Source organism: Octopus bimaculoides, chromosome 16 (assembly GCF_001194135.2).
Source record: "Octopus bimaculoides isolate UCB-OBI-ISO-001 chromosome 16, ASM119413v2, whole genome shotgun sequence".
NCBI lineage: Eukaryota > Metazoa > Mollusca > Cephalopoda > Octopoda > Octopodidae > Octopus > Octopus bimaculoides.
This window is the reverse complement of record NC_068996.1, coordinates 38,909,578-38,930,314: the sequence shown is the minus strand read 5'-3', so window position 1 is coordinate 38,930,314 and position 20,737 is coordinate 38,909,578. Positions and strand designations below refer to the sequence as shown.

The window sequence follows — 20,737 nt, the reverse complement described above, 5'->3', positions numbered from 1 at the left end:
ATAAAATGATGAACATTGGGACCTTGCATTGACTGAATCATCAGTATCAGATTCTCCAAGGAAACTCTGTAACCTTTTTCGCAATTATACTGAATATGTGTCAACCTGGCAGTCTCCTACAACTTTGGATGAAACATTGTGAGGACATGGCTGAGGACTTAAAGTATGCAGTTCAACAGGCAAACCCATCATCATTTAACGTCTGTTTTCCATGCTGGCATGGGTTGGACGGTTTGACTGGGGGACTGAAAAGCCAGTTGGCTGCACCAGGCTCCAATCAGATCTGGCAAGGTTTCTACAGCTGGAATCCCTTCCTAATGCAACCATTCCAAGAGTGTAGTGGGTGCTTTTTATGTGCCACCTGTACGGGAGCCAGTCAGGTAGCACTGGCATCGACTGTATTCAGATGGCGCTTTTTGTGTACCACCAGCATAGGGAGCCAGTCACGCAGTACTGGCGTTGACCCATGCTTGAATGGTGCTTATTACGTGCCACTGGCATGGGTGCCAGTCAGGCAGCACTGGCTTCAGCCACAACTACAATTTCCATTTTGATTTTGATTTTTGAAGGTCTTGCAATTTGGTGGTGATTACATCATACACTCCCTTCATGAACTTATTAATGTAGTCTGGAGGGATGGTGCAATGCCTCCATATCAATAATCAGTGCTCTGAAACAATTTTTAACCAAGCACTGATTGAAGTTGAAGATCAAGTTTTGGCCATAGGAGACAAAAATTTGCAAGAGTCTGGCTCTGGACTACCAAAAACAAACTGTCAAATTAATGGTTTAACTTCAAGAGACATAGCAAGAGAGATAAATTATAACATCACAGACTTGGTTGTATTTGTGAATGAACACGAACCCGAACTTCTTCCAGAACACTGTGCATATAAGACTTTTTATTTTTTATTAGTACTTTTGCATTATGAATTCTGAATTGATTTCCCAATTGAAGAATAAATTGAATTTAGAATAACAAATTTCTATACAATGTATTTTGCTTTTTTTCTTCCAATATATAAGGAACAATTTCATTCCTAGTTAACTAACCCTGGGTGCCTCTGCTAGTATAATCTATTAATGTCACAAATTCTTTTCATTACAGATATAGGGATGAGCAACAAAGGAAGACAGAAGTACAACATATCTAGTATGGTGCTTTATCACCTTCCTAATAAGAATAAGATTACTTTATTCACTTATGTTCTCAAGCATTAATAATTATTTGAATTGAGCAAGTAGATGAAGATGTTTTCCAAGTAAGCACAGGTACTGGAATATGCCCTTATTGTCAGTATAAGAAAAATTCAATAAATGCAAATGATAATAGTAGCAGAGCCTAGTTCTATAGTAAGTACCTAAAATAAAATCTTACTGAAGACAAGGCCAACTTTTGGAAAGAAACCAATCTTATAGCTAAAATAGGAACCATGATGGGCTAGATAAATGAAAAGAAGCAACAATATTGGTAAATTAGTAAAAAAAGAAAAAAATATTCTTACCAATAAAAGATCTGTAGAAGGCAAAGGCTGTGACGACAAAATTACTTGTGGATTATTTGTACTGTTTGGTAACTGTGTTTTATACGTTCGGATTCGACCAGAGCCATTTAAAGCGCTATTTAATTTGTCACTGAAAATGGAACAAAAAAAATTACATAAGCTGCTTAATTCTTGGACAGTTTCAAAATTAGTTGATACAATGCAATCTCTATAGGAATATTAGACATACATACCCACCTGTTTGTCCTCTTTCTTGCACCTCTCTCTCTTTCTCCCTCCATTTGGCTTCTCACTTTCTCTCTCACTGGGTATAGCAAGACCTCTATAGCAAGACACCTGTTTCTGCCTCTCTCACACTCTAACCTTTCATCCTCTTACAAAAGTTGCCCTGCCTCACTCATAGTTCCTTGTCTTGCAAGTTACTTGGTGACCCTGCCAGTGCTGGTGCCATGTAAAAAGCATCCAGTCCACATTGTGAAGTGGTTGGCATTTGGAGGAGCATCCAGCTGTAGAAACCTTGCGAAAACTGACCTTGCCTGTGCTGGTGCTATGTAAAAAGCACAGAGTCCACTCTGCAGAGTGATTGATGTTAGGAAGGGCATCCAGCCATAAGAACCATGCCAAAAACAGACACAGTAGCACAGAGTAGTTTTCCTACCTGGCCAATTCCTGTGAACCATCTTACCTATGTATGCATGAAAGACGGACGTTAAACGATGATGATGATGGTTCTATGCACCTAAAAATACTTAGGTAAAAAATATTTGAAGTGAAATTATTCCCTAAAAAATTTCACTTCATCTCAAATTCCTGAAACACTTACTACAAGGTATTTTATGACAGCTAAAATAAAGCTGCACTCTGATAACAAGATGACTTGTTTAAGAAGCTCAACGACAGCTGATCATAATGGTCAGAAGTTTTCATAAAAATGATTATCCTCTTCTTTATAAAATTCTATAGCATTAATTTACATGTTTAGTTACCATGAAAAGTTCTTTTTATATTGACTAATTAGATATATTTTAATTGTTATTTTGTTTTCTTTTACTTGTTTCAATCATTAGACTGTTTATATAAAGAAAGGCACACTTTATATTTCAAATTATCCAAAAAATTCCATGTAGTTCATGATATATAAATTACCTGAATACGACCTCATAAACTTTAACATGAACATGGCACAAAAAGAATTTGATAATCTTTCCTATCTTCCGTTTGTCTATTCATATTCAACTAGTCCTCAACCCTTAACCTTCATTATATCTTCTCCTTCACCCAATGCCCATCTATAACCATCCCTTACTCTCACCTTACTCTTGCAACCCCTACCCATCTTCACTTCCAGTTCTTCTGTCACCCACCCAATTTTATCTCTTCTCCCAGCACCACCTTGGCTACTTCCCATCAACTCATCTAGAATGTGCAAAGTCATGTAGCTCGTCCACAATAAGAAACCTGTTCTCTCCTGGCCCTTTCTTTCATACCTTAGTTCCATACAGTCTAAGGGGATCCAAGTTTCTGAGGTGCATAGTGGCCTCACTAATGCTGGTGTCACAAAAAACAAACCCATAGAAACACTAGATCACAATGCAGGCCTTGATTTCTTTGGATCCAGTCTAACCATCCAACTCGTACCAGCATGGAAGATGGGTGTTAAAAGATGATGATAACAATAACATACAAACATACGCAAAGCATTGAACACTTATACAAACCTTCAAAGCCATTAATCTATTAGTTTCTGCTCAAGGATTCAGACTAAGAGATTGCTATATTTTTGGTTTTGAAACATTTACATAAAAGCTAAACGCATTTTGTATATATATAATATCTTTTATAATAATCCTCAAACCAGCCAAATATCATAAACACAATAGATTCCTCAACATACATACCTGTACAATTTAGCTTTGTCATGATATTCATTGTGTTCCATGCTTTGTGGTTCCATAGCAGCAACGTCAATGATGTTCCTGGAGAAGAAGAACAGGTTAAATAGAACAATAATGATATCAAATTGTTTGAAATTCATAAATTCTTCAAAATTTTCTAAGATTTCCTTTTAATTATTCAGCAAATTGTTACATGGTGAAAGAAATTCACTGAGAAAGACCGAAAAATGAAATAGTTACCTTGCAGTTGTCTGGAGTATCCTACCTAGTTTTGATTGCTCGTCAACTTTATCTGAATGCTCCCCACATTCAGTTAAAAAACTGAAAGAGAGAGAAAAAAAAGTTGAGTTTATAACAACTTCTAATTAGAGTGTGTAATAGACAAACATATTACAGAAACTTGTCAAAATAAATATGTCCCTCCACAATACAAGTCTGAGTAAATACAGACTTCTTCAATTGTTGATGCACCAAAATAGCATAACTAGTTGATCAACGACTTGTGAATAGAATTCCATGGATAGAAACTGTGTAGGAACCTATATGTGTGTGTGTATTTTGTGTCTCTTACCTCATAATGTAATAGTTCAACAAAAGAGATCAATAAAATAATCACAAATGGTGATATAATTAATTACACCTCAGAAAGCAGTGACCACAATTCAATGATTGAAACTGATGAAAGCATAAAGAGAAAGTGAAAAGGATTGCTGGTTTTGAATTAGATATTTCTGGAAAAGGCCAACTTGATATACATGCAATGAATTTCATAAGTAAAAGTGCAGTTTGTTTCTTTCAGTGTTTAAGGTGAACCATTGATTGCAATAAAGCTTCTTTTCATAAAAATAAACAAATACACCAGTTATATTAGCAACCTATGTTACTATTAAAATAAAAGATAGAATTCAATATTATTGTTTGTTCATGTAAATGTATTCGTATTGTAAATGCCAGCAAGACAGAACACTTTAACAGAGAATCAACCTAACAAATTCATACAGGCACGGATATAGATGTCTGGTTAAGAAGTTTGTTTTGTAGCAGTATTTATAACCACACTCAGTACTAACCCTTTCAAATACTGCTAAAGCAGAAAGAGTGAAATGAATAACACCACTGCAGGAACAAGTAAAGATTGATTCTACTGCCTTTGATATTTACCCACCACCATTACCACAACTGCCACCACTGCTGCTGTTGTTGCCACTGTATTGTGATGAGAAACAATTGTTGAAACGTAGGTCATTTTATTTGGTACAAATGATCAACTTCAGTATTTAACCCTTTAGCATTTAAACCAGCCATATATGGCCCAAAATATTCTATCTATTTTATGTTCAAACCAATCTGATCTGACCTCTCACACCTACTCAATGTCATTTGAAAAATAAACAATCACATCATTGAAATTTCAAACTACAAGATAATGCATGACGCAAAAGCACATATGTGGTGTCAAGTAAAAGTGCCTGTGCAGTGCCACATAAAATCACCCTGCACACTCCATAAAGTGGTTGGCGTTAGGAAGCGCACCCAGCTGTAAAAACCATACCAAATCGAACTGGAGTCTGGTGCAGCCCCCCCCCCCCCAGCTTGCCAGTTCTGGTCACACCATCCAACCCATGCCAGAATGGAAAACAGACATTAAATGATGATGATGATTAATGTGAATAAATAAGGATTACATTTGACAGAATAATCTGAATGCGAAAGAGTTAAAATACAAGTTTAAGCATATCCACTTTTATTGCAAAAGTGCTGGTTGCTAGCCTTCATCCAATGTATATCATAAGGTACTTAGATTGGAAGCAACAATAATAGTTTCACAGCATTCAGTAGTATTCTAAGGTATGAATCTCTCTACTGCTTTCCACATTGTTGATGAGCAACAAGAAAATTCAATAACCAGATCGCCACTGAACTACTTTTGCGTATATGATTGTCACATCAGACTGTTGAGCAATATCACAGTAGCAATCATCATCAGAGTAGTTGTCAACATACCTAAAGTTTGCTGGGCCATATTCATCAACAAATCAATATTGCATTAATCACTAATGGGAAATGGAAGAGTGTAATATACCAGTATGAAACAGTGTGAATTCAACTGAATATTTTGTCACAAACTAAGTGGGGAGTCAAGTAAAACAGTTTAACTTTGGTTCATATTTACATATTTATTGTTAGAATTAAACTTTTGAAACTGTCCAGAGAGTCCTGAAAGTTAAATAGTCTTTCATGAAGAAAGTACCTACTGCATGGAGCAATTCTCTTAACACGACCATTTTTCCAGTGGCTTATTTGAAAGAGAGGCAATTGCTTATTGTTCTCCACAAAAATTCCATTTAGGTATTTTACTTGATTGTCTCCAGAAGGATGACATAGAATTGTTCTTGTGGAGATATAAACTGGGATCCTTGGGCTGATTGAAGCTGATGTACCAAACATGATGATGATAATTTAAAGACAGAAAATTTCTCTAGCAGCTCTCAGATCTGAACATGCAACTTCAAAGATAATTCATCTTTAATCACAAACAAGTAGAGGAATTAGTTAGATGACTGCTGAGGACATTTGAATCAACACTTGAATGGTTGTATGAACTTAATAGGTTTGGCATGGTAGAATCAAGGTTCAATTCAAAGAATGCAATGCTTTCATTGCAAGTTTTTTTTTTTTGTTTTTTTAGTACCTTCAAAAAAAAAAAAAAAATGACTCATCTGACATGGTGCTATTATCAAATCGCTCTAGGATAATACAAAGGCAAATAAAATTTAAAAAAAAGGAATCTATGATTCCAGAAGATGGTAAAAATAGATGTACAATCACTTAGAAAAGGAACACGGGTAGTGAGTGAGCAAATGTTGCATTTTAATCCACATTCTCATTGTCTTCTGTGAGGATAATCTAGTTGACAATACACAAGAGGGTTTTCCTGTATTACAAAGACTTATTATATGCTTAAATACATGTGGGTTTTTGCAACAACAGAGGATTATTTTGTAAGAGAAGGCAAAGGTTAAGAATAGTAATAGAAACAAAAACAAGTTTTATTTCTCTAACTACATGTTATTTTGACAAAAAGACACAGGACAGCAGAAAAGGTCAGATTAAGAAGTGACATAGTGGGATTGTTTGGTGGTGAGGTGGTGTGGTTTAAGAAGGTGAAAGTAGAGGCAGTGCTTCAACACATTTCTGATCTCACTAGTTTTATACTGTTTTATTTATAATGGAATGCATTATTCATTTAGAAGTGGGTGACAGAGATCAACTGAGTATTGAAAAAAATTGAAGCAAGATTAAAGGAGACGTTTACAGAAGGAGCATTTGCAGCCTACAGAAAGCAAGTAAGGTGAGGTGGACTTATGAGCTGACAAATGTCTGTTAATGAAATCAGGAAAGTGAAAGGTGAAAGATGGACCAAATATTTGTGAGAGGGAGAACAGTGGGTTGCTCTGATAGTCTATTGAATAGAGGAGTAAATACTGAATTTGTAAAAGAAGTAGAAAGATGGATAAGAATTGGACATTACTGTATGATGAAGAGAAAAGTGAAAACAGCCTTGCTACTTTTGAAGAAGGAAACTCAGCCAATGAAGAACTATCAGACTAGGGTTGGCCTTTAAGAAGCTAAATCATCTATAATATGTCATACAAATGGTAATACAACAGACATTTGGGGAAGACATGTGAGCATGGAGACAGATGACAAAAGCAGCCATGATTGTTGACCTAAAGTTAGCTTATCTACAGCTCCATGTGACCAAAAAACTGTGGAAGTACCAATTGGTAAACTACAAAAATAGAACACACCGTCTGATTACAGTGGAGTTTGGGCTGAGCTTTGCACCAAAGATAAGGTCAGTCATCCTCAAGATAAATGAAAGAGAAAGGTGAAAAGAATAAGAAAAAATACAAGTTCCTAAACTGAAGGCATTCTGATAAACAAAACAGAGATGACTGTGGAAGAGGTAAAAAGTCGCCTTAAAAACTATGGAATGACTGCAAGGCCATTCAAATCATGAAAAAAGAGGAAGTAGAAGTGAGGCTTAGGATAAGAACAAAATGGAATTGAACTTCTAGAGTAGGAATTAGATCCTGCAGGTAAGTGATGAGTTAAGTAAGCAGGAGTTGTTTTCTGTATGTAGGAGATTAGTTGAGCATTATCCTATTACTCGTTGACTTTGTGTCACATGAAGCTGTATCAAGAGAACGGTCAAAATGGAGCAGGTTGGGCCAACTAGGTACATGAGAGAATGGTCAAAATGGAGTAGATTGAGCCAACTAGGTACATGAGAGAATGGGCTAAAATGGAGCAGGTTGAGCCAACTAGGTACATAAGAGTGGTCAGAATGGAGCAGGTTGAGTCAACTAGGTACATGAGAGAATGGGCTAAAATGGAGCATGTTGAGCCAACTAGGTACATAAGAGAGTGGTCAGAATGGAGCAGGTTGAGCCAACTAGGTACATAAGAGAATGGTCAACATAAAAAATGATATTGTATAGGATGTGAAATGAGATGGACCTGTGGGAAGAAAATGGTAAGTGTCAGAAGCTAAGGAAGGTGGCATACAGTGAAATGCAAGTAGCATAGCAACTAATGTAATTCTGGTGATATAAGCTATGAGTGTCAAGATAGAGAATGCAACTTGACTGAGAAAGAAGAGTAATGTTATGCATTTCAATGAGGTTGAGCTGGAAGCAGTAACAAAAGGATACAATCTGGATCTAATGTGATGTCTGTGAAATATTAATCCTTCAGCATACAGATTTCTTTGTAAAATATAACACTTATTTAATCACATTGATTTGAATTAGCCATGCATTATCTCGTAGCTTTTAGATTTCAATGATGTGATTTTTTATTTTTAGAATAATATTGTAAGAATAATATTGCAAGAGGCCAGATCTGGCGAGTTTGAACATAAAACGGATAGAATATTAGGGCCAGATATGCCTGGTTTAACCCTTTGGCACACAGATTACTCTGTCAAATGTAATGCTTATTTATTCACATTGTTTTGAATTGATCCTGTATTACCTCATAGCTTGGAGATCTCAATGACATGAGATTTTAGAATAATCTTGTAGGGTAAGTGTGAGAGGCTGGATCTGGCCAGTTCCAAGAATGAGGTCACAACCATGTGCTGTGTAGGGGAAATTATCTGGAGGAATTGCATGGTATCCATCAAATGAGAATAGATAGATTCCCTATTCCTGGTCAGGAAGATGAACCCTATTTCATTTAGAAGGCCATTAACAAAATGATTAGAGTGCAACAGGTGTTAATCAATGTTACACCAAGTGTGAATGTTAAGAGAGAAATTCAGGTCAGAAATAACAGAAAAAGGCATGGCTATGTGGTAAGAAGCTTCCCAATTACATGGTCCCAGGTTCAGTCCCAATGTGTGGCACCTTGGGCAAGTGTCTTCTACTATAGCCCAAGGCCTTTCAAAGCACTGTGAGTGGATTTGGTCGACAGAAACTGAAAGAAGCCCATCATAACTTAGCAGTTTGGCATAAGAGATCAACAGAATGATTAGAAGGCTTTAAAAAAAAAAGTCTGGGGGTCAATTTGTTCAACTAAAACCCTTCAAGGCAGCACTCCAGCATGGCTGCAGTCAAATGACTGAAACAAGTAAAAAAAAAAAAATTGATATGTATTACTGAAAAGGTCTGTACTTAACAGTGGTTGATTGCAACATGGACAGGTAACTAACTATATGGAGGTGAATCAGATCAGTGAAACAGGGACCTGAATCATAGCAGTGTTGAATGAAGTGTTTTTGTAGAGAAAGGTACATCAGACAAAGTGTTGGTGATCAACAGAACTCTATTTTGATCAGAAGTACAGAAGGAAATACAGAACAAGAGGCATGTCAAAAGTTACTTCAGACCTGTTTATGGGCCAAGCAGAAATAGTCTTGTGGAAAGGCACCACAGATCAATTAAAGTCATTATTGAAAGGTGGGGTACATCTTGCTGCTCAATGTGGTCTCTGGTATATGTGGCTCAGGTGTGGAGAACAGAAATCTGCAGCAGAAGGGCATCCAGCTGTAGAAACCATGCTAAATCAGACTGGACCCTGATGCAGCTTCCCAGCTTTGGCCAAACCGTTCAACCCATGCCAGCATAGACAGTGGACATTAAGTAATGATGATGATGAAAGGGCAGTATTTAAATATAAAGCAGGCATTCACAAGCTGTACCAGCGTCCTCTGAAGAAGAGGGGGTGCCCACATATGTCCAAATTGAGGAAAGGTACAGTTAAGTCACTTAGTGCTAGTTGTACATTGCAATGAGCAAAAAGAATAGTGATTAAGGTGGAAACCTCAAATAATGTGCTAGTAGACAGAGTTCCTCAACACACCCTAGACATGCACATAGTTAGTTTGTTGGATAACAATGCAAAAAAATGAAAGACAAAAGGAGATGGATCAACTGAAATCCTGCAATAATCACAAAGGAGGTTTCACCTTGTTAATCATGCCATGAAAACTGTAAATAAGAACGAGTTCTGTTAGCACTGATGTTAAGTAAAAACAACCTTTTATTTAAGATCAGGTGAGAGTGGGTGTAAGGTAAATCAGATGAGGAGGAGGAGAATAGAATGGCTGAAAAAGCAAACATTTTTTATCTCTTCTTGACTACAGTTGATAGGAAAGTTGTGTGAAAGGGTTCCCTTGTTATTTGCAAGATTTGTTATGTTTTAAGTGCCTGTGGATTTTCACAAGAGCAAAGGACCAGGACCATCAATTGCATGAGGATTTTTGCAACAGAAGAGGACCAAGTAGAGGCGGCGAGCTGGCGGAAACGTTAGCACACCGGGCAAAATGCTTAGCGCTATTCCGTCTGCCGTTACGTTCTGAGTTCAAATTCCGCCAAGGTCGACTTTGCCTTTCATTCTTTCGGGGTCAATTAAATAAGTACCAGTTATGCACTGGGTTGATATAATTGACTTAATCCGTTTGTCTGTCCTTGTTTGTCCCCTCTTTGTGTAGCCCCTCATGGGCAGTAAAGAAATAAGAAGAGGACCGAATATGCAAGGTTTTAACTTCTCTCAGGCATTACACAACAAAAGCATTTGTCGTTCCATGTTGAGTCTCTTAGGAACTGAAATAAAATGAACCAAGTTCTCATGCTCATCAAGAGTTTTGCCAACAACCTTAACATTGATGAACTAGGCATCAGCTCTTTTGCTATTATTATCAGAAATTATACTATTTATCACTCTTCGCCATGAGACATCTGGGCTGAAAGTAACAATAATGATAAACTCTTCATCAAAAAAGCTTACATTACATTAGAAATATTTAAAGATTTTCCAAGATATTACAACAGCCTTAAACAATGCATTCATCAGATCTCGCAATTACCTTTAGCACCAACATCTTGGACAGATTCTAACAAGCTTGCCTTACTAGGTCAACAAAATCAAACAGATTCAAAATGCAATAAATATATCATACACTGTAATCTCATATGAACATCAGCCTCTCCTCTTCATGAGAGACCTGCCAACGAAGTTCATGGTACATTACAATGCTGAAATACTGATCCTTTGCAATAACAGTAAGAATTTCAGAAAAGCTTTGATCAAGATGCCCTACTTCTTTTGTAACCCATCCAAATTGAGAAATACTTAAATGATGTCACTATACAGTAACATGCGACAAAAAGAAGGAAAAACATTGCAAAACAGTTGAGTTTCAAACATAAAATGTACAAACAACATTTGTGTCCAATAGCAAAAAGAAAACTATGATATTTAGAAAAGAGATCACAATGTCTCTCATATGCTTAAATACTGTCATTTTATGATATTTACAACTCCATTGGGTCACTATCCCTAAAAAGCTTCATCTCAAGGATACATTACTTCAAAATATGAAATTGTATAAAAGATTTCAAAACTAAATGTCATGATGATGTGTTGCTTGATTAGATCATTCTACAAGAGCCATTTATTTTAGTTGTTTAGTAGCTTGACATTTGTGACAGACATGGGATAATGCTGAATTCTGAGAAATTTGAGGTGAAGATATGGAATTTACAATAAATAGTTATCAGTCATTATGAAACACAACATTATCTTAAGATATATTTGCTCATAACAGATGCATGCTTATGGTTTAGCCTCATTGATAAAATATTCTATACATTCAGTATGACTCATAGAATGTCATTATTCTGCTAATTGCTAAAACCAGGAACATTTAAATGGCACAACGTTTACAGTACTTTGTTCAAATAAACAAAAACTGCTATTGTGAGTATTACTGAACCTGGCGTGAGAATCAATGGCAGCAAAAAAAAAAAAAAAAAAAAAAAAAAAAATCAGCTTGCTTGGTCACTAATTGGTCAAAAAGTTAAAATCAAAAAGGTATTGGATTCTAGCTACTTCAAAAGAATTGAAACTGTTTGGTATTAAAAGGATTAAAGAAAAATCACTAAGATATTAATTCTGGATAATCTTTATCCCATCCGTTATGAATCATACCATTAGATGCTGGGTAGAAACGGGAAAAAAACTAATCTAATATTGACCAATGATTTGGTAAATATTGCTTCCCACTTTGTTGTCTGCCTTTATTAATACTAACACGAATAAGATTACAAGCAATCCTGACAGACACTGAAAAATGCATCATGGCCACTGTAGTTTTCTTTAACTACACTTGATATATCTCAAGAATAAAGTTGCTGTCATCATGTACCATACACTTTTGCAGCACATTGATGACACAATAACAGAAGTCTTCCCAATCAAACAAGAGTTCTCCCATTGGATGAAGCATGTTCTATCAGATGAAGCCATTGCATCACTTTGTTCTGACTCTCTCACAATGTTTTCTTGGCACAGATATTACGGTGGTCTGTCATTGTCTTCTCCAGTTGAATAGTTGTTGGCCCACAAGGAGAGCTCATCTGCCCTACAAGTCTTGTGTTTAGTCCTGCTGGGTATCCAGACACCTTCCTCATAAGAGTAGCAAGCTACTCAAGTGAGGCTGGAGGTGATGCTAAATTGAGCATGCTGCTAAACTTTCAATCATCATCATCATTTAACATCCGCTTTCCATGCAGGCATGGGTTGGACGGTTTGACTGAGGACTGGCAAGCCAGGAGGCTGCACCAAGCTCCAATCTGATTTAGCAAGGTTTCTACAGCTGGATGCCCTTCTTAACGCCAACCACTCCAAGAGTGTAGTAGGTGCTTTTTACATGCCACTAGCACGGGGGTCAGTCAGGCGGCACTGGCATCAACCATACTCGAATGGTGCTTTTTACATGCCATCAGCACAGGAGCCAGTCAGGCAGCACTGGCATCGACCACACTCGAATGGTGCTTTTTACGTGCCACTGGCATGGGTACCAGTCAGGCAGTATTGGCATTGGCCACGACAATGATTTCACTTGACTCGACATGTCTTTTCAAGCACAGCATATTGCCTAACAATTGAAGGATACTCTTAAATGGGCCAGTTATACGACACTGGCATGGGCCATAGCCACAATTTCACTTGACTTGCCAGATCTTCTCAAGCACAGCATATCTCCAGATGTCTCGGTCAGGTAATCCAAAATTTCACCTTTGTATCACAAATGATATCATTCACTTCTGAGTTCCCATGGCAACACATCCTCCTCTCAGGCAAGTGATTTTTAAAACCTATCAAGATGTTACATCAATGTCAAGAGTAGATGCCTCTGTATTCTGGCCATGAATAACTTCAGCTATGTAATCATTGTAATTATATGGCATCATTTCAACAAAGCATACATGCAACAGAATTTCACCTGCTTTTCCATTTGAGTACATCTGCACTAAATTTAGCTTGTTATATAAACACTGATTCCAAATAGTGGCACAAGGCCAGCAATTTCAGGTAAAGGGCTAAGTCAATTACATCAACCCCAGTGTTCAACTGGTACTTATTTTATCGACTCTGAAAGGATGAAAGGCAAAAGAGAGAGAGAGAGAGAGAGAGAGAGAAAGAGAGAGAGAAAGAGAGAGAGAAAGAGAGAGAGAGAGAAAGAGAGAGAGAGAGAAAGAGAGAGAGAGAAAGAGAGAGAGAGAGAGAAAAAAAGAGCGCATTCGATGGTGCAGGATGTCTTATAAATACACTTGTTACTTTTAGCATTCTGGTTAGATTTAAGAAATGAAGCGTATATCATCAACTTATCAGAAGCCATTCATCACACAACTATCAAACTGAAACAAATGTCGACATACTTGATCACAGATAACACAATATGGAACAGACACAACAAAATTGATTTATTTCAACACACAACCTTTCAGTATTGAAGTACACTGGAGGAATGGTGAAGCTCTGCACAGGAGAAGAGGTGAAACCCTTACTAACAATGTATACTTTTGGCAGACCAACACAATATTTCATTCTAATATCATCAGGTAAATAACATTTGCATACAACTTGGCAAGAAACTCTAATTGCCCATGAGGAGGCTCTCAACAACTAACATATAAAGGTGCAGAGCACACTGAAACAAAAGCTTCAACAACATGATACAAATATTAATCTATGACTTCAAAACCTTTTCCACTGAACTGAGAGGATAAGGTTTTATCCCCTTATCCCCTGAACTGAGACAAAACAGATCAGAAAATCCAAATACAGTCATACAATTAATGTGTAATTAAAGTAGATGGTTCAAGTAGAATTACTATCACCATCATTCAACATCCGTTGTCCATGCTGGCATGGGTTGGATGGTTTGACCAGGCTGGCATGGTTTTCTACGACTGGATGCCTTTCCTAATGCCAACCACTCCAAGAGTGTAATGACACAGGTGCCATTTGCGTGACACTGGTATCTGCCACAACTGCGATTTTGCTCAGCTTGATGGGTCTTCTCAAGCATGACAATGCCAAAGGCCTTGGTCATTGCATCTGTGAGGCCCAACACTCGGAAGGAACTCGGCCACTTTGCCTTCGTGAGGCCCACTCAAAAGCAACCCAGCTACCTTGCCTCCATGAGGCCCAATGCCCGACAGGAACTCAGCCACTATGCCTCCACATAACAGAAAATTACTGGAGAAATACATGCCCATGCAAATATAGCTTTCGTTACTTATAGCATTTCTGACAAGCATTAAACAAAGCATCCAAGACAAAATTCTAATCATTCCACTCAATCAACAACAATGTCCCACTAGTAAATTTGTGTTATGGAAGATACTTAATTACCAAACTAAGCTAACATTAATACAACCAGAGACATCAAATCAAAGCAACAAGCCAATAACATAAAAACTAGAAGTGTCAGAACAGGAGTGTTATTAAAAAGTCTTTTGCATAAGCTTTTCAGAGAGAGTAATGGTGGTTTGGGAAGGATTGAGAAAGATCTTAAAAGAAGCTATTGTAATTTAAATAAGAAAAAGTATTCCAACAGAGAATTAAGGGTTGTTGCAACTAACCAAATCTACCTTAAATTCTGTAAAATCCTCAAAGTGTCTGAAACCTCAGTTTTTACTTCAATCATGAAACCACTCTTTTAAAAGATTATAAATAAATTCTTTGAAATTCCAAATAGCATTTATAATTCACCTTATCGGCACCTCAACAGTATTAAATAAATCAATGAGCTGTGTTATTTAAGAATATACATTTCAAAATCTCAAGATGAACTCCTTCCTGTTGCTTTGTGCAAACATGTACATAATTAGACACAAGTGTGTCTGTAAGAACATACTGATTTTATACACGTAAACAAAAATCAGGAATTTTGGCACAAACAAAAACTGCATGCATTTTCTATCAGTACCAAGTAAAGCAGGTGAATAATCTTCAGCAGTTGGTTCACCAGTTTTCTAGAACAGTTCAAACTACTTTGGTTACAGATGCTAACAAACAGGAGCCAATATGCCTACTTAAAAGTTAAATTTTACTACACTGTTCTTGTATTTTGTAGTACAGAACTAACAAGTAAAATTCTAACTTTACCAAAACAGTTTTTGCAAGATTAACCCTTTAACATTCACATTACTCTGTCAAATGTAATAAATATTTATTCATATTGTTTTAAATTAATTGTGCATTATCTTGTAGTTTTGAAATTTCAATGATGTGATCATTTATTTTGGGAATGACATTGAAGGATAAGTTTAAGAGGCTAGATCTGGCCAGTTTGAACATAAAATAGGTAGAATATTTTAGCCAGGTATGGCCAGTTTAAATGCTAAAGTGTTAGCCTTTTAACAATCAGTTTATTCAATCAAGCATAATGCTTGTTTAATCAAATTGGTTTGAATTAATAATGCATTATCTCACTGCTTCTAGATTTCAATGATGTGATAATATATTTTTAGAATGATATTACATGGTAGATGTGAGAGGCCAAATTTCAGTCAGTTTGAATGTAAAGCATGTAGAATATTTGGGCCTGATATGGCTGATTTAACCTTTTAGCATTTAAACCGGCCATATCCAGCCCACATATTCTACATGTTTTATGCTCAAACTAACCAGATCTGGCCTCTTACATCTGCTCTAAAATGTCATATTAAAATATACAACACATCAAAGTCTCAAAGTTATGTGATAATACATTATTAATTCAAAACAATGTGAATAAATAAGCATTACAATTGATAGAGCAATCTCAAAGCTAAAGGGTTAATTTACAAACATTGTTTTATCTTATATATTAAATACTTTATTCTGGGAATTCTCTGCTAAAACAGAAAAAAAAAAAAAAAGAATCACAGGAATAGGTATGGCTTTGTGATTAAGAAGTTCATTTTGCCACCATATGATGTCTGATACCAAAGCATTTTGAACATCTTTAATCCCAGGTTGGCCAATGCTTTGTGAGTGGAATTTGCAAGAGAGAGAGAAAAACTATGTGGAAGCTTGTTACATTATACACAAACACTCATAAGATATATCAACTATGCATTATTTTGAAGGATTTTTTAAGGTCTCCCTCCCTGACAGGTCCCATTTACTTTGAACACTCAGCTGTTGCTTATGCAGCTGTTGTCTTCCATTTGCTTTTCATGCTCATACCAGCACAGCCTCCCCTGTTGTGCACTTCATCTAATTTCTATTAAACCCAGTTTGTATCAATTTTCATTTATACTTTGTCATTCATGCACACTAACATGGCACATCCAGTAAAGCATATTCGCCTCATTTCTTTCAAACCTTCACAGGTTTTCCACTCCCAAGGCCCACATCTTGCTGCCACACAGCAGCACTCTTCCCAAACAAGCCTCATATATTCAATCTGCTCTTGATCTTGAGCGGGTAAGGCCCTTTGTTACCAACAAAGGAAATAATACCTTTTTGAACTTTATCCAACTGTTCTTATTCTAGCTACTACATTTTCAGAACATCCATTTCCACTGCTAATTTGATCACCTCCATAACAAAAGCTATCAACAACTTCTAGGGAGTCACTTGGGGGATTTGATACAATCTATTTCCTGAACACTCTTACAGTATCAGGAATCTGTATCAGAAACCTACCTTCTCTGTTAATCTACCTTTAATCCTTCTATACTTTGCATATACATGTGTATATATCAATCTGTCCGTCTGTATATTATATATCCTTTTCTACTATAGGCACAAAGCCTGAAATTTGGGGGGAGGGGTTTCCAGTCGATTAAATTGACCCCAGTGCGTAACTGGTACTCAATTTATTGACCCCGAAAGGACAAAAGGCAAAGCCAACCTTGGTGGAATTTGAACTCAGAATGTAAAGACAGGTGAAATACCGCTAAGCATTTTGTCCAGCATGCTAATGATTCTGCCAGCTCGCCACCTTCTGTATATTATATATCATCATCGTTTAGCACTCACTTTCCATGCTAGCATCGATTGGACGATTTGACAGGGGTTGGTTAGGCAGAAGACTGCAGCAGGCTTCACTGTCTGTTACAGACATATCTTTTATCTTTTACTTGCTTCAATCATTAGACTGCAGCCATGCTGGGAGAATTTTTTAGTTGAGTGAATCAACCCCGGTATTTACTTTTGTTTTTTAATCCCAGTACTTATTCTATCGATCTCTTTTGCCAAACTGCTAAGTTACAGGGACGTAAACAAACCAACACCAGCTGTCAAGGGGTGGAGGAGGTCAGACAAACAAAAACAAAAAGACCCACACAAATAAATGTGTTTCTTTCAGTTTCTCTCTACCAAATCCACTCACAAGGCTTTGGTTTACCCAAGGCTATAGTAGAAGACACTTGCCCATGGTGCCATGCAGTGGAACTGAACCCAGAATCATGTGGTTGGGATTATTTTATGATCATTTTTGCTCTATTAGCATGGCTTGGACAAATACATATTTAAGGCACTGTTTTACAGCCAGATGTTCTTGCAAACTAACCTGTTTTACATGCTAGAAATTCTTTTTTTATTCTATGAAACACTAAATTTCAAAACTACAAAGCTACAGGATGTGACATTCATCAGTAATGCATCAGATGATCACATAACGGAAATGAAAACTTCACACAAGTACACATATACACAATGGGCTTCTGTACAGTTTCCTGCCATCAATTCCGCTAAACAAAGCATTGTTGGCTTAAGACAACTGTGGAAAACACTTTTCTAAGGTATCACACAACAAGACTGAGCCAAGATCATATGGTTGTGGAGTAAACTTCTTAACACAACCATGTTTGTGACTATGATATTATGTATGTGTTTACATTTAACCCTTTAACATTCAGATTACTCTGTCAAATGTAATGCTTATTTATTCACATTGTTTTGAGTTAATCATGTATTACCTCATAGTTTCAAGATTTCTATTACTCGATTGTTTACTTTTTAAAATGACATTGTAGGATAGATGTGAGAGGCCAGATCTGGCCAACTTGAACATAAGACAGTGAGAATATTTTGGCTAGATATAGTTGGTTTAAATGCTAAAAGGTTAAACCAGTTAAAACCCTGCATTGTGTTTAAATTATATCTTCTTATGTCCTGCAATGTAGCAGTTTGATGTACTACTAGGTTTTATTTGATCAACCTGAAGTGGTGTCCCAGTATAGTTGCAGTCTAAGGAATAATACTATTCTATTATTTCCATAGGAATATCATCAATACAAGTTCAAACCTCAAGAGAAAACTCCCATTATAACCCCACATTTCTCCATGTAAGTTGTTTTGTTTCTTTTGAATGCAGTGTAGACCGTTTGTCACTGAGTTCAACAGTTCAATATACAAGAACATTATCCTATCATTGGATAGACTGTAGTTCACAAGTAGAATTTTTAGAACATTGACTTCTTTCCAATTCATTTCAGCCAGACAATTTTCTTTTTCACAGAATGATTTTTCAACTGACACTAATTCATGTACTCAACCATCCCATTTATATTCTGATCGCTGTCCCTTTTGAGTATGCTCGGCACTTTGCCACCATCTCTATCCTGCTGTCTCCCACTCTCTCTCTCTCTCTTTCACTTCCCTCAGGTTGGGTAACCATGTATCTCCTTTGTGGCAGCACACCTGTTTCTGTCCTCATTCCCGATCACTCTCTCACTTGCTATGGCCGGGTAACATTGTACCTCCTCTACAGCAAGACACTTGTTTCTATCTCTCTGTCTCACTATAACCTTTCATCATCTGACACAATATCACCTCATCCAATGCTCCCTCTCCTCTCAAAAGATTTTTGTCTTGCAAGTTACTTGGTGACCCTGTCAGTGCAGGTGCCACTTAAAAAACATCCAGTCCACACTGGAAGGGCATCCAGGTGTAAAAACTTAACCTAAACTGACCTCACCTGTGTTTGTGCCATGTAAAAAGCACTAAGTCCATTCTGTTGAGTGCTTGGTGTTAGGAAGGGCATCAAGCTGTAAAAATCCAGCCCAAACAGTCATAGAAGTCAGGTGCAAGCTTCTACCTGGCTAGCAAAGCGTCCCACCCATGCCAGCATGGAAGGCAGACGTTAAATGACGATGATGACTAATTCATGTACTGTGTTTTAATTTCATTTCAATTAATTTCACAACAGTTGCTGAGTGAAGGTTAAGTAATTAATGAAATGTCGTTTGGCGGTTGTGACGGTGATGCTGCTATACAGACATCCAAAACCACGTCCAGAGAAAGGCCACTTAATTGAATGATACAAAATCATTCACTAACACAGTCCAACCTCTGGCCCATAGGCATGTTATTTCCTCTCTCTCTCTACTGTTTCAACTACAGCAATCTCTAGTTTCCCTATAGAGTAATTAGTCATTAAATCAGCTGAATTACCTGCTCATTTTATTAGCATGTTAAGTGAGGCTGAACATTCAACATATACCATTAATGTAATCCTCAGACAGAATCAACACGATATGCTGATCCTTTCAATTATAGGTTCAATCCGTCCAATAGGCTTCCAGAGTTTCATTTCACAAGGCTTAAATCGACCCAAGGCAATGACAACAGACATTTATCAAGAAGCGATACATTGGAATCAAATCTGGAACCTTGTAATTGCAAAGAAAACTTCTTAACTATTTAGCCCAAATCATTTTCATTTTCTTAACATAAAGCATCTTTAACCGGTATAGTACATCACGACTAATAGTTTGTATTATTATCAACCCAAGAATTTGCTTGGTTTGAGAGAATAAATGAAAAGCGAAGTTGTTTTTTCTCCTCCTAGAAAATAATGAGAGTTAATGCTAGTCAAAAGCTGAAGTTGAATACACCAATTTCATTTTTTCCAAAAAGTGTGGATTTGTGCTAATGTTAAGCATCATCTTTATTGTAATTTCAATTACTATTATGGTTCAGTAACAGCCCGTATCATGTTTCTAATATGAAATAGAAATGATAGAAATATATATATATATATATATATATATATATATATATATATATATATATATATATATCATCATCATCATCATCGTTTAACGTCCGCTTTCCATGCTAGCATGGGTTGGACGATTTGACTGAGGCTCCAATCTAATTTGGCAGAGTTTCTACAGCTGGATGCCCTTCCTAAGGCCAACCACTCAGAGAATATTTATGAGCAAAACAAGCCAGGGTGCTAATGGATTTATAATATGGGGGATTTGGATGAGGAAGGTTAAGGCCCTCAAGACAACACCCGAAACAATGTATATGAGCATCTAAACGGCATAATCTTTGTAGGTTTCCTCGCATAGTGTTATTTTCTATTATTTTGGTGCCTTCTGGCTGTTGGACTGGGACTTCAGCTCTCATTTCTAAATAGTTTGATGCTCACTGCATCCTTAAGGTTTCGTGCTAATCTTATATATATATATATATATATTCTATCATTTCTATTTCATGTTAGAACCGCTATATATATTGTATATATATATATAT

The 20,737-nt window shown here is 36.7% G+C and overlaps 1 protein-coding gene across 1 annotated transcript in view; it reads right to left on the bottom strand.

The window, feature by feature from the left end:
- Positions 1–20,737, bottom strand: part of LOC106869945 (ragulator complex protein LAMTOR1) — a 34,016-nt gene that overhangs the window by 11,486 nt on the left and 1,793 nt on the right. Inside the window, exons 3-5 of the mRNA XM_014915882.2 lie at positions 3,641–3,721; positions 3,404–3,481; positions 1,506–1,635 (exon numbers count right to left, since the gene is read on the bottom strand). Of these exons, the coding sequence (XP_014771368.1) occupies positions 1,506–1,635; positions 3,404–3,481; positions 3,641–3,721 (289 nt within the window). The remainder of the gene's footprint in view (positions 1–1,505; positions 1,636–3,403; positions 3,482–3,640; positions 3,722–20,737) is intronic.